Here is a 14,448-nt window from a genome sequence, read left to right as displayed (position 1 = left end):
ACACACAACTTGTCATCCGGCAGAGATTCACTGGCCTTGGGCTGCTGCCCAAACTAACTACCGGCTTTATGTCCACATTTTCATATTGCCCGCCATTCATGCTGCCACCATGGAAACAAAAAGATCACACAACTCATGATGTGTTTAATGTAATCTTGGAAATGATGTCTTCATGGCAATATAAAAATGACATAGGAGAGGGAATTAAAATCAATTATATAGAAGAATTTTGAAGCACTTAATTAGAAAAAAATGTTTTTATGTCAAAGAAGGTGATTTTAAAGATTATTTTTGGTATTTTTGCCTTTATTTGATAGGACAGCATAAGTATGAGATGGGGAGAGAGAGAGGGGATGACATGCAGTAAAGGACAGAGGTTGAAATCGAACCAGAGGACGTAGCCTCTGTACATGGGGTGCCCGCTTTACCAACTAAACTTCTGTCTCATAACCAGAGAAGGTTATTTTAAAGGATGCTTCATAAATCTTAATAATTGAATTCATGCTCATTCAAAGATAGCGTCATGAAGGGCTGCATGACTTTGAAACAGTTCAGATTTCTTTGTTTCTTTCAAGATTTCTTTGTTTCCCTGGCACAAAAGGGGGACTAAATAACAATAAAAACAAAATAAACAACAAAATTGGCCTAATTGTTATTTTAAACATCGTTAATAGCCCAGAATTTTACAATCGTGCATCCCTATTTTAGACCCAGCAGAATGAACACTTAAGTTTCACTGTCAATGCACCTGTTATTCTGCTGCTCCATCTGTGCCCAGAGTACGCTCTGCGCTCTGATGAGTTTGCACAATGAATAACTGAGCAGCGTTTATATTCCATCACCGCTCCTAATGAACAGTCTAGCTCCTAACATAGAAAATCTATTTGTTGTGGCAGATGTTTTAATTGTGGCGGGCCACCAAAAATAAAGAATGTATGGGGAAACCTTAATATAGCACCAATTTCTAAAGTATTTTGGATCTTTCTACTGCGTAGACAGCCCAGTCTTATGAAAAGGCCATCTTTCCAGCAGTGAAGTACTTATTTAATGTTCACAATGAGTAAAGAAATTGTGTTAGGGCCTTTTTGAAACAGCTTCCACTAAGTTTATTTACGGTGATCACAAAGTAAACACAGCATTACTGAGCTGTGTATCTGCACACCCACAGCACTCCAGTGTGCTTATTATAGAGAAAAGATTGCTCTTTTTCTGGATTTTAAGGCAGATGACCCCAGAAAAAAAGCCACAGCATATTTTGATGGTACTGTGAGCTCAGTGTGTATTTTGGCTGTGAGTGATTATCTGTGTGTCCTCTGCCAGAGATCCAGCTTGGCAGATTAACTCTGTGTGTGAGTGAATATGTGTGTGTGTGTGTGTGTGTGTGTGTGTGTGTGTGTGTGTGTGTGTGTGTGTGTGTGTGTGTGTGAGTGAATATGTGTGTGTGTGTGTGTGTGTGTGTGTGTGTGTGTGCTGCTTGAATCTGGTGCGGCACATACTAAAACAGCTTAGCATGAATTCCAGTGGAGGGAGGAGAGCACTATATAGTAGCTGACACGGCTGTGTGAGAAAGTCCTTTTGAATAAATATTATAAGAATTTCCGCTCGTATTACACAGCATTCATGTGTCAGCTTGACTGATGGCTCCCAGGGGTGAGCGAGCCATTTGGCCCAATTTCTCTGAATTTCCCAGTCCATCCACACACTAATTTCCTACTCCATGCCAACCTCATTTTCTCAATTTGTCCCTTGGTTTTTCTTCCTGCCATTTTTAGCTCTTTCGATCACCTGGGAGTGTGTATCTTTGTATCAGTTCTCCGTGGCAGTTAATTTGAAGCTTCCTGTCTTGATTTTATGGGTTCATGATCTCTTTGCTGGTAGCCACTTCTCCTTATTTTTTGTTTCATTTTCTGTTTCCGGAAAAACTAGGGTAAACGGTGACTTATGCAAGATATAGATCACATTTTATGCAAAGTTCAGCAAAGGCACCATTCAATCAATTGATAACACTAATGCAGCAGTCTGTTTAAAACTCGTAGAGTTGCATGGCCTGTGTGTGGTTTGGCTGCTTGCAGTTTTCTGCTTGCAGCTCATGCAAACAACTTCACACTTTACAGCATGTTTTTTTGAGTCCTGAGCAATACATGTAGTGCCCAAACAACTACAGATTTTTTTTTTATGTTTAGATCTTAAAAAAACGTTAAATTTTGCTATTCTAACTCATGGTGCCCTGCAACGATGTAAAAAAAGTTGAAAAAACATGCAACTCAACGTTATACAACTAACTTTTTGTGTACTTGTACTTTGACTTCAGAGAACATTGTAGGTCTACTATTACATTTACCTCACAGTGATATCTGAGGCTACTGAATACATAGCAGATTCAGATTTTACTGAAAAACAAAAAACAGTGACACAATTGAACAATTAAAATCAAATCTATTTTTATTCATTAAACTATTCAGCATTATATAAGAGGGCGGGACCCAAATATTCAGCTATCTGAGTAATTGGGTAGGTGTTCAGTTTTCAATTTAGGCATTTGGAAATTTTTGGATGAATGCCATTTTAGTGTTTGTGATGCTGCTTCTGTGTCTGTCACACACACACACACACACACACACACACACACACACACACACACACACACACACACACAGTGACAGGAATGGTCATTTTACCCAGCGGTTATTAAAAGGTTTATTGACAGGGTCGAGATATTTTTGTGTCGGTGTGTCCAGCACCAGAACACAAACATACGAGCCCCCCTCCCGCAGCTCACCCCGAGTGGAGCCCATATTCTCTCAACCCTTGAAACCTATAAATAGTACAATAAATACATAAATAAATAAAGGCTATGTCTTTAGGTGAGGTCAATATGATCATCTAATTTCTTCTTGTCTTTCTTTGCCAGATGAGACAGACAATCCCATTCTCTCGGATGCCAAGTGGACCCAGATACTGGCCCCGCCAGCCCACCTGCTCTCTCTGAACCCCGCCCTGGCCCACGCAGACCTCAGCCCCCGGGAGAGTCCGCTGCCCTTCAAAACCCTCCCCGACTCCTCCTCAAGCGCCTCCCCGGGGGCCGATCCTAAAAGACATCCTGGTCCTGATCCCCCATCCTGGGTAGAAGAGAGGCCAGCAGACGTCCACAGCCCGCCCCTCCCCCAGCCCAACATCGGCAAACTGGTGGGCACAGACGATCTCTCGCCGCCCCCCGTGACGGCCTGCACTGCTGTGGAGAATGGCTGCCCTGCCAGCCCCGCAAGCCCACATCTGGATGGGCTCAGTAAGGAGATAAACTCTCCTTCAGACAACCAGCCCGGTGCCGCGGACCAGGAGGCTAAACCTCATCCAGAGGAGAGAGCCGCCTCAGCAGGAGGAGGAGGCACCACTGTCAATCACACTCACTTTACCTTCGAGGATGGATTACAACACGAAGACGAAACTCATCCAAATGTGGAACCGACAACACAAAATGGGGAAGATGTGAAAGAGGAGGCCAGTACAGATGTTTTACAGGACAGTGGTCAAGAAAAACAAACTGCAGACTTTAAGGAGGAGCAGGTAGAAAGTCTCTTGAATAGGGGGCGAGATGTTCAGGCTGGTTGTGGGGTGGAGGAGAATGGTGTGTCTCCTCCTGACAGGGTCAGAGTGGAGGAGAAGGAGAGGAGATGTGGTTCAGACGGACACACAGACCAACTCCTCAGAATAACAAGCCTTCCTAATGGTTTGGAGCAGGAGAGCCATGCCAGACTTGAGGAGGAGGAGGTGGAGGAGGGTTTTTCTCCCTCTCCTGTCCCCTCCAAAGAGGACTCTGTTACTGAGGAGAAAGAAATGGAGGAAAGCAAGCAAGAGAGCAGTGAAGGAGGCGCAGTGGGGTCAGGTAGCATCCAACCAAAACTCAACAACAATCGGCTGCAGCCGGTCAGTGTTCCCTACGGGGGAGCGCGACCGAAGCAGCCGGTCAGCCTCAAGCTCCAGATCCCTCAGCCGCTGTCGGGCCAAGTCCAAAATCAGCTTGGCCCGTCTGCCGTCAGCAAGAACAAAAACCAGGAGAACCAGTGTCGGAGAGGCACGCCTTCTGAAAACACGCCCAGTGGGACAGATCAGAGTGTAGTCGGGGTGAACGGAGATGGTGTCGTCCACTCTGCTCCTCTGATCCCCTCTGAGAGCCCAGACAACGACCTCCAGGCAGGTCAACAGGGCTCCCTGTGCAGGAAACCTGCCAGCTCCCTGGGAGAGGTCGCCCCGGTGTGGGTGCCCGACTCCCAGGCCCCTGTCTGCATGAAATGTGATGTCAAGTTCACCTTCACCAAGAGGAGGCACCACTGCAGGGCCTGTGGCAAGGTCAGTGAAGTGATAGAGCTGCTTTTATGTGAAAATGTAAAATGTGAAAGTGTAAAACACTCAATGGTAGTGTCAGGCTGCCTTCTTCCAGTCTTAAATTTAAAGGTTGAATTACTTCAGGGCTGTGGGTAAGGAAAGCACAGGGACGCCTTTTCAGTTTCTCCATAACTTTAATGTCCGCTCCTCAGAAGTAAGAATCTAAAATTAGAGAATTTTGGTATTTTGCTTGAAAATGACTTGAGACAGTTAAAAATAACTGATTATCCAAAGGGTTGCTGAGTGATTAATAAATGAGTTGATGATTAATTTTTCTATAAAAGGCACATACCTGAAACACAATCTGTAATGTTTGAGAGTTAAACAGTTGTCATATTGCTTTAAATCTTCCAGGTCAAATAAAATGCACATAAATAAAATAACACAACCAAAACAAAACAGTATAAATGAGTGTTGAAAAAAAAGACAGATGTCATGCGTGAGTGCGAACGGAGTCATATTCCAAATGGGTGATAAGGGAGGTAAATCTGTGAAGTTAGGAGGTAAATAGTTTGATAGATTAGTTCCTTTTTAGGCATTTCTTTGCAGATAAACTCAGTGGGTGTGCAGGTAGCTTTCCAGCGTCATGGCCACCCACACGTGCAGCGGGGTGTCCACACAGTGCTTTAAAAAGGAAGATATGGTCGCTGACTCTGCACTGGAAAATCTCGCGGCTGCTACTTAATTTCCCATGGTGGTAAACAAACACACAGTCTCTGCCACTTGAGCAGGGAGGCGCTGGCACTGCAGTAATACCGACACCAGCGCAGCAGTCGCAAACAATAGAAGCAGCGGGATCCTCCGAGCACCAACACCACCACCGGACTGGTGGGTCCACACACCAGTTTGTGACAGTGCTGTGAAGATCTGAATGTTGCCAGATAAAGATGTGTGATGAGGTGCTAATTCGTTGAATGTAAAGTGCCCCGTACACAGCTGCAGCTCGTTGAAGCCCTGACAGAGTACAGGAAATCAATATCCATAAAATGGTACATTTGCTGCACACTCAGTCACAACCTTTTTTCCGATTCTTCACCTTTAAAAAAAAAAACCCTCATAGTAAAATAATTTCTATAAATATTTTATTTTATGTCCAGTATGCTTATTCTTAGAATGTGTTTCAAATGAATATCTTTTTTGTGTGTGTTTTTAAGGTTTTCTGTGCGACGTGTTGCAGCCTGAAGTGCAGGCTCATGTACATGGACAGGAAGGAGGCTCGCGTGTGCGTCACCTGTCATTCTGCACTGACAAGTGGTGTGTGTCATTTCAATAATAATACTTCTATCACAGTAAATGTAATTTTATATCCGTTATATGACAATACAATAAATGTAGTAGAAGTTTCATTGCCAGTGTTTGTAGTTTTATGAATGACTCCATGATGAATCTTTATTTTGAAGATGTAAAAACACACAAATAAAAACAAAGAGCCTTACAGCAAGTGCAATGAACAAAAAGACACAAAAAAGGCCTATCCAAAACCTATACATCTTATCTCAGTTACAAATAAATATCATATGTTCAAAAAGGAGTAGGAAGAAGTACACACTTATTTAATCTTACCATTATATATATATACATTCACATTCTACATAAACGACTTCCCAAATTTTATATGCAAACCTCTACGATACTAACAACTGTCCCTGTTTTATATACAACGCAATACAACCATCCCAATTTTGTATATAACCCATTACAACAGAATCAGTTTCTCTCTAGACTTCAGTAGTCAAGACCTCAGTTTGTCCTGGTTGAGCTGTGGAAAGTTTTCTACCATCCATTATTTGATCTTAAAATACAGTTGAAAAGGCCCTGAGTCATCAGGAGAGACGACAGCGCACAACTGTGTATCATGAGCTTTTATACTTATCAGGTTTTCTGTCTCTGTCAGCTCAATCATGGGAGACACCGGCCACTGCGAGCAACCAGAGTCCAAACCCCAACAACCCAGCGGAGTACTGCTCCACTATCCCCCCTCTGCAACAGGCCCAGGCCTCAGGGGTGCTCAGCTCCCCTCCTCCGACCGTCATGGTGCCCGTGGGAGTCCTGAAACAGGCTGGCAACGAGGGTACAACCTTTACCAAGAATAAAAATGCTCTCCTGTTCACCTTCTACAGTGACTTTCTGTCCCTGCTTCTTTTAAAGAAGTATTTTTTGCTTGTTCTGGTAAAGGCTTGCTTGCAGTAAGTCTTATATTTTGTGGTGTTTTATCTCACTTTTAGGGTCCCTGACACGCGAGCAGAGGAGGGTGTGGTTTGCTGATGGAGTGCTACCAAACGGAGACACAGCAGAGTCCCCGAAACCTCCGACCTCCAGCCCGGCCCCCTCGCAGTCTCTGGCCATTTCAAACAAATCCTCCACTTCTGAATCGTCAGAGGTAGGCTCGCCACGACAAACATTCACCCACAGCTAATGCTATTAGCTGAGCTTGTTGTGGTCATGTTTGCAACCCTGCAGTTCACTGGAGGAAGCCACAAAGAAGTCTTTCTGTGTGATTCTGGGTGATTTACTGGCTGGGTCACGGTCTGCGGTAATTCAAAGGCAACATTCCTTGTTAATCAGAATTAGAAATCCCAGTCGGCTGATGCGCTTAAAGGAAAATGCATGAAAGTTTGCCTCACAAGAAATAACAAGTTGAGTCTGGTTGTTTCTGCGGTTTTGCTGCTCTACAGTCACAAGACTTGAAGGCCACCTGTCAGGATGATTCATGACTGGTGAGCAGAATGATTGTCAAAGCTTTAAAATGACTTCATTCAGATGGCCTGATGATGCACTGCAGACAGAACTTGAGCATAAAATCAGACTTTCACATGACACCATGAAACTGGCAAAAATTCAATAATGCATGAATGTGAATTATTACCAAAGGTGAGCTGACTTCTGTAGTTCGGCAGCAGCGTTGGCTGAATGGTGAACTTTCGGGTCTCCTAATGTGCTTTTCTAACTGTTTTCATATTTAGCCCATGAAAATGTATCAAAGCAGGATAGAACGTACAGTTCAGGCCAGTAAGGGTGTTGAAAGGGCACGCTTTTAATTTTATATGACAAAATCAGTATAATAGTCAAATACAAATGACATTTCTTAAAAAATTGTGAAAAAAGAAAAACTAATAATTAAAAAAAGAGAAAGTAAAATTAAAAAACATACAAAGTGAGAAACAAATCTTTAAAAATATTATTCTATAAAATAATTTGTATTATATTTACATAATTTAAATATTTGATATATAATTCTGATAATTGTGAATATAGTTCACTGGACATGTTTCCTTAGCTTTTTTAAAAATAGTCTTATGCTTACTAACCCCCCCCCCCTTTTTTTTTTGTGTCTCTTGTTTACCATGCCTCAAATACTGTCTTCTTTGGTGCTCATTGTTTCGGTAAAATTAACTAAATGATTGAACTGTAGAATCTTACCAAGCTGCCAATGTGAGTAGCATGTCCATATTGACAGAAGTTTAAACATTTATATTTGTATGTGTGATCTAAGCAGATAACTAAAATGATCTCCAGCAGGTAGCCAACAACCCAAGTTTTATAAATCCAAAGAGCTTCTATAAAAATGAACTGCTTAGCAACCAGACTGGGCTTCTAATGGAGACAGGCCTTTATTTGTCAAAATGTGTCGCCACACCGGGCTTATAAAAGGGACTGGGTGTGTAACTGGGACTAGGCTTATATTTAAAGTTTTACAGTATAATCACAGACATGAGCCCTGTTTGGTTATTGGCTCTCTATTATGACATCTCACTGTGTGTTATAACACGGCACCCCCACCCCTCCTCTCCACCCGCAGGCAGCCCATACCCCTGTAGCCCCGGTGGGCAGCCCCGTGGGCAGCTCCCTCAGCCTGATCCCGGAGGACGGGCTCCCTCCCATCCTCATCTCCACCGGAGTCAAAGGAGGTACGGGAGGCCACATCACAGGTGCTTGCCCTCATCCTCACCATTCTGCTGCCTCCTCATCGCTCCGTCAGCTGCTGTATTTGTGTGCCCGCTTGTGTTTTACGCGTGCTTTATATCACGGCTCATGTTTCGACCACTCATCGCCAACACGGGAGGGGGGGGGGATTTCTTCATGGGAAGTTCAGTGATGATGTTTTAAATAACTGGGAGGGTTTCTGTTCACAAGGTCTGATCATCGTCTCCTTCTCTCACCTCACATGTGACTCCTTTATCATCCTCACTCCGACATCTCCACCCCTCTGTCATCCTCCTCTTCCTGTCTGTTTATCTAACTTTACCTCGACTCCTCCCTACGCTCTTTTTCTCCTTCTTTTGCTCCACCGCTCCTGCAGATTACGCAGTGGAGGAGAGGCCGTCGGAGATCGTCCTCATGCAGCAGCTGGAGGAAGGAGGACCGGACCCCCTGGTCTTCGTGCTCAACGCTAACCTGCTCGCCATGGTCAAGCTCGTCAACTGTGAGTTACCCAGCCATGGAGGGCCCTCCTAGCATTAGCGATGTTTTAAAAAATGCAGGTCAAAATATTTTTCACATGGGGAACTTTAAGAGGAGCAAAAATCAGTGTGAGGACCTACTTTTAAATTATTCATTTAAAGATGATCTAGGGAAAATGGAAAGTACATATTTGTACTGTATACATTTTTAATGATGCCTTATTAGGCTTTTGTCTGTGAATTACTGAGTAGCCAAAATTCTTTTACTGAACTTGACTCACATGGATGTTTTTATAACCTTATTTTAGGCAGGGTATATGGAGTGATATGTCGTCACTCCCCACAATTAATTTGCTATTAATTTTAATGGTGGATTTGATCATTTATTAGAGAAATATGCTGCTAATCTGCAACAGTGCACAAAGATAGAATAACATGACGTTAAGTTGGCACTCTTAATTCCAATTAGCTGCTATGCTGTATGTAAAGCGCTTTGCTGGATATTCATTTATTCATCCATGCACTTGGCAGGTATGGAAATTTAAGATATGAGCATTTTGTGCATTGCAAGGGGGAGAAAACACTTAAAGACTGATTTGACATGAGAGGAATTTTTTTAATGCAAAATAGTTCAATCACAGGGGTTTTTTTTGCTTATTGAAGTTATTTTAATCCTGTAATCGTGCAAAGAAGATGATTCTTGAGCAGCACATTTAAAGAGTTTACTAAAAAAGGAAGGAACAATGCATACATTTAATTTCTCTCTGAGAATATTTTAACTTGTGCCGGTGTCAACTTCATGTAAATCTGACTGCATTCAATTCAGCAAAAACACTGCTAGCTTATTATTTTAACTTTTTAATAATTTTTTTTCAAAAGCGAGCATAAAAACAACATTACAAGACTGGTCCATAAATGCAAAAAAAAAAAAGAAATAACATGTATAAAAAGATGCTTCATACATACATAAGAGAAATAATATGGTGAAGTGAAATGATAGTGGACAGTGGATATTCTGGACATCGCTCTGATTCATACCCAATGTCCCCATTTCAGATATTTGTCCACAGTTTTTAGCCGTTTAAGTCTAAATTATGTTTAATTATAATTGGAATAATGTGTAAATTAGAATTGACTTTGAATTTAATTATATTTAAGTCTGTGTCCAGAGTCACAACCTCAGTGATCAGAGATTTCCTTGTCGGCATTAAAAGCATGGACATGAAAAACGAGACAAATGTGTAAAATTGCCATCATGTTAATGTTTGAAAGGATCAAATGAAGTAACTCCCTCTTGTGTGTCTGATATGACAGACTACTTTTCTGTTCTTTCTTCCCACAGACGTAAACAGGAAGTGTTGGTACGTGACGACGAAGGGCATGCACGCCGTCGGCCAGGCTGAGGTGGTCATCCTGCTCCAGTGTCTACCCGACGAGAAGACCATCCCAAAAGACATCTTCACCCACTTTGTGCAGCTCTACCAGGAGGCCCTCAGTGGTAAGAACACAACCAACAGCTCCACCAGGAGGCTCTCTGTGAAATTAGTCCACGTCCACCGTGGGGCCCTCTTGGGGGAGATAGCAGCTCATTAGTAGTTCTGTCCACAGGTGAGTTTACCTGTCTGAGTCAGGTGCTGCTGGGTTAAAAATGATAAAGTAATGAAAGGGGAAAATGCTCTAGCTCTACTTTTTGTCCCGTAGAGACAACAGGTGCATCCAGTCGTCCTCTATTTTGAAATTAGGTTACTGTCCACTGCTGCTTGACTGTGTCTGTGTTTTTCATGAAAAATGGTCCAAACATTATCGTCCTGCTGTCAGGTCACCTCCCTCCTGGCGTGACACCTCACCACCGCTTTTCGTGCATTTTTAACTGCATATGCTGCAGAGCAGATTCGGCTAATATCGGGTGACTTTGACAGCTCGCTCCCCTCAGGCTGTTTCCTTTTTCATATTCACACTGGAGCAGTTTCAGGCTGGTGGAAAGGAGCCATATTGTGTGTGTCGTCCCTGATTAACTCGCCGTCAGTCAGGTCTCGGGGAGGAAGTGCTGGCTTTAGCAAGTCCCAGACTCTGAGCTTTGCATTTAACTGGCATCTAAAGCCAGCGATGCCTCCCTCAGATAATTGGTAACGTGAAACCTCTGTGGGTAATATGAGGCTGTAGGGCGAGGAGACAAGATGCGTTGTTTTTCATTGTTGTTGAAAGCAGTACAGACTAAGCAAGCCTCCTTATCCTCACAGTAATCCCGAGTAAACACTGAGAGCCTCCTTTCATATTTACTTCCAGTTTCAAAGGATGAGAACTCTGGTTTGTCTTTCTTCTTCCCCTTTGTGTTCATTTTTATGCTTTTCTTCCACTTCATCCTCTTTATTTTCATCCCTATCTCATTTACGTCATTCTCCCCCTCTGCCCTGCTGTGCCTTTCCCTCTCCTGTTTCACCCACACCTCCTCACATCTCCTACACCACTAACATCTCCTTCCTTCCCCTTCTTCCTTGTCTCCTAAAGGCAACGTGCTCAGCCACCTGAGTCACTCGTTCTTCACGCAGAGCTTCCTGGGCAGTAAGGAGCACGGCGGCTTCCTCTACATCAGCCCCTCCTTCCAGTCGCTGCAGGACCTGCTGCTGCCCAACCCGCCCTACCTCTTTGGCATCCTGATACAGAAGTGGGAGACGCCCTGGGCCAAGGTTTTCCCCATCCGCCTCATGCTGCGGCTGGGTGCAGAGTACCGATGTGAGTACTGGACTTCATGTTGTTTTTAAAGTGCTGACATACAGTTTAAGGTCACGTTTCTTTTCATAATCAGAAAAGACACCAAGACGATACAGTTAGTTACGATGACATAAAGCAAAATACATCACACAAAAATACAAATAAAAGTGCACGACAAGAAGAGTAATAACTAATTAAAAACATCTAAAACAATACGGTTGAAATAAATTAATATAATTAAAATTTAAAATGAGATTAGAAAAGAAAGATCAAAACATATTTTAAGACAATTGCAGACTGTGATAGTACGACAGAATCAGTCCAAACATTCAGCATCACTCACCTCAAGGGCCATTTAGTAGCTGTTGTGGCGCTTTCAGTCATATCACACGATCTCCATAAACAGATTGTTTTTCTCAAGTTGTCATAGAAATGTAGAAGTTCATTATTCAGTTTTTTCGAAGCACTTTTTAGCGCAGTCCTTGGCCTTATTATTTTCTGCTGTTGCCCGGCAGGTTTGTCAGTAATTTTGTACGTCCTGATTGAGCTCCAAGTTCCACCTCCTCTCTGTGTAAACAATGTTGTTTTTCATTGAAATGTGAAGAGTGCAACATTTAGGAGTATTTAGTGGCAAGTGGTGATGACCGAAGATTGGAACCAGCTAAGTCAGTGTTCATTGTTAGGAGGTTTTTAGCAGGAGCTGAGTTATCCACAGAGGTCTTTTCCTCTTTAAAACAAATACAGAGATTAATAACACAGAAAACACCTACTTAAGCAGTTTAATGTTACAGATCAGTGTTTCTCCAAATGTTTGGCACAGCAGTGTGGGCGGCTCACCTCCAAGGCTGCTTGTTGCAAAAGGGCCTCTAACTACGGTGGCTGCTCAAAAGCGCAAAAGGCTCGATCTACAGCCAGTGTTTGTTTTTTCTACTCTGGGCTGCTGCAGAAACATATCGGTTTAACATGGCGATTTCCATAAACAAGGATGGGCTCTCTATGTGGATATAAACAGCTCAGTCTAAGGTAAATTTCCCAAATGTTTAATAGAATAGATAATCTTTATTGTCATTAAACAGATTAATACAAAAAAATTCAGGTGCACTGCCTGAACAGGGCTCAAATAGAATTTAAGGCATACAATGAAATAAAATTAATAAATAATAAAAAGTGTAATTAAAAATAGTGTTAAATTATATCATACATGCATACACACACACCAGTTCAAACACACATGCACAGTACCTGTGTATACATTATATTGCACATAGAGTATTGCACAGGAATTAAAGTGCTTCTCAGTGAAGGACTGTGTGTTTTAGTACAGTGTTCAGTGTAATGATGTTTTTTTGAGTAGAAGCTGTTCTGAGGTCTGTTTGTGCATGCTTTGATTGCTCTGTAATTTTGGAAAAGTTGGTGGCGGTCCAGTTTACCGGATAGAGCACCAAGTGAGATGAATTAATTATGTGAGGTTTACTGCTTTCTTGTCTTTTCTTTTTCATTAACAAAGATTGCATGTTTCTGTCGAGCGTTAGGACCAAACGTCACAAACTGAAATTACGTGAACTGGAAATCAAAGAGCTCAAGTGTCAGTTTGACGGTTTTTATTGTAAAATATTAAGATCCAGCTGGATGCAGAGAGCTTGGCAAGTCAGTTGTCAGAAGAAGCCTGTCAGCATCAAAACAACCTGCTCTCATATATTTCTCACAGCTTCTCACATGAACCAGGAAGTCTTGTCAGGGGTCTTATCAGAGCGCCTCCTCTCCACCAAATCCCCCCGCTCTCACAGCCAGACCTGCCAGCACGGAGCGCCGCCTGGCTCCGCTAAGCCTCTTGCCCGCTTCCAGCTTGCTCGGATAGAATACATTAACAAAGCCACATACAGTCGAGGCTCTCAAACACAAAATGTTACCATCACCATGAAATTAATCCACCACACAAACAGTGTAGCTCTCCTCGCCACCTCCTCTTACCTTAAGCAGTGACCAGCAGGAGTTTGGGGAGCTCGGATCCCCGCTGAACTGCAGATTGAGGCTGAGATTGGTTTTATTGCTAATGAGAGTTTGTGGCGAGATCTTATTTCCAGCTGTTTGCTGAGATAAGGCTAAAAATAGTCATCTAAGGAGCTTTGGTTGCAAGAGAAAAAAGAAGCCTTATTTTTCACTTGTGGATTAGGAGCGTTCCTCCTAACTGCAAGCGCACTGTATTTGATGTGTGGGGTCTCTTGTTCAGTTCATTTGCATTCATGAGTTAAGAGGATGGAAAACATGGGAAACACAAGTTGTGCAGCTAATAAAAACAGAAGGAAAAAAACCTGGAAACACCTACAAAATCACAAAAATTGATTAAACAAATTAATAGATAAAAACAATAAAAGCAAACAAGGAGGAATGTCTGAACAGGAATAAAGACTATAAAATAAAAGTTAAAAAAGTCATCTGTAACTTTTCATACCAAAGACTGAACCCAAAATCTAAAAATGATTCCCAAACTGGCATCATTTTTGCTGTGGTGGTAATACATTTCTATTGTGGATCTTTCAACAGCCAAACATTTTTGTTTTGCAGTTTATCCATGTCCGCTGTTCAGTGTTCGCTTCAGAAAACCCCTTTTTGGAGAGACCGGTCACACTATCATGAATCTGCTTGCGGTAAGTTGCTCTGTTTTCTTTATTTTTCTCTGCTCTGTTATTTATTGACAGCCTCTTCACCGCGACATGTCCAACAGCCCACTCCAGCGCGGACATGTCCAACAGCCTGCTCCAGAGCGGAAATGTATGACAGCCCACTCCAGCGCGGACATGTCCAACAGCTCACTCCAGCACGGATGTGTCCAAAAGCCCGCTCCAGCACGGACATGTCCGACAGCCCGCTCCAGCGCGGACATGTCCAACAGCCCGCTCCAGCGTGGACATGTCCGACAGCCCGCTCCAGCGTGGCCTTGTGCGACAGCCCA

General features: G+C 42.8%; 1 protein-coding gene across 3 annotated transcripts in view; it reads left to right on the top strand.

Moving 5' to 3' along the window:
• zfyve9a (zinc finger, FYVE domain containing 9a) overlaps positions 1 to 14,448 on the top strand; it is a 38,504-nt gene that overhangs the window by 10,861 nt on the left and 13,195 nt on the right. For 2 of the 3 annotated variants that reach the window (XM_088085832.1, XM_088085831.1), the window contains 9 exons: positions 2,912 to 4,347; positions 5,538 to 5,637; positions 6,278 to 6,454; positions 6,609 to 6,763; positions 8,183 to 8,312; positions 8,684 to 8,806; positions 10,126 to 10,281; positions 11,292 to 11,516; positions 14,061 to 14,143. In XM_088085832.1, coding sequence (XP_087941958.1) covers positions 2,912 to 4,347; positions 5,538 to 5,637; positions 6,278 to 6,454; positions 6,609 to 6,763; positions 8,183 to 8,312; positions 8,684 to 8,806; positions 10,126 to 10,281; positions 11,292 to 11,516; positions 14,061 to 14,143 — 2,585 coding nt within the window. The remainder of the gene's footprint in view (positions 1 to 2,911; positions 4,348 to 5,537; positions 5,638 to 6,277; positions 6,455 to 6,608; positions 6,764 to 8,182; positions 8,313 to 8,683; positions 8,807 to 10,125; positions 10,282 to 11,291; positions 11,517 to 14,060; positions 14,144 to 14,448) is intronic. The other variant, XM_042497863.2, reaches the window with a different exon arrangement.

Source organism: Plectropomus leopardus, chromosome 12, assembly GCF_026936395.1.
Source record: "Plectropomus leopardus strain MGB_pleo_1.0 chromosome 12, ASM2693639v1, whole genome shotgun sequence".
Taxonomy (NCBI): domain Eukaryota; kingdom Metazoa; phylum Chordata; class Actinopteri; order Perciformes; family Serranidae; genus Plectropomus; species Plectropomus leopardus.
This window is presented reverse-complemented; position numbering and strand designations above follow the sequence as displayed.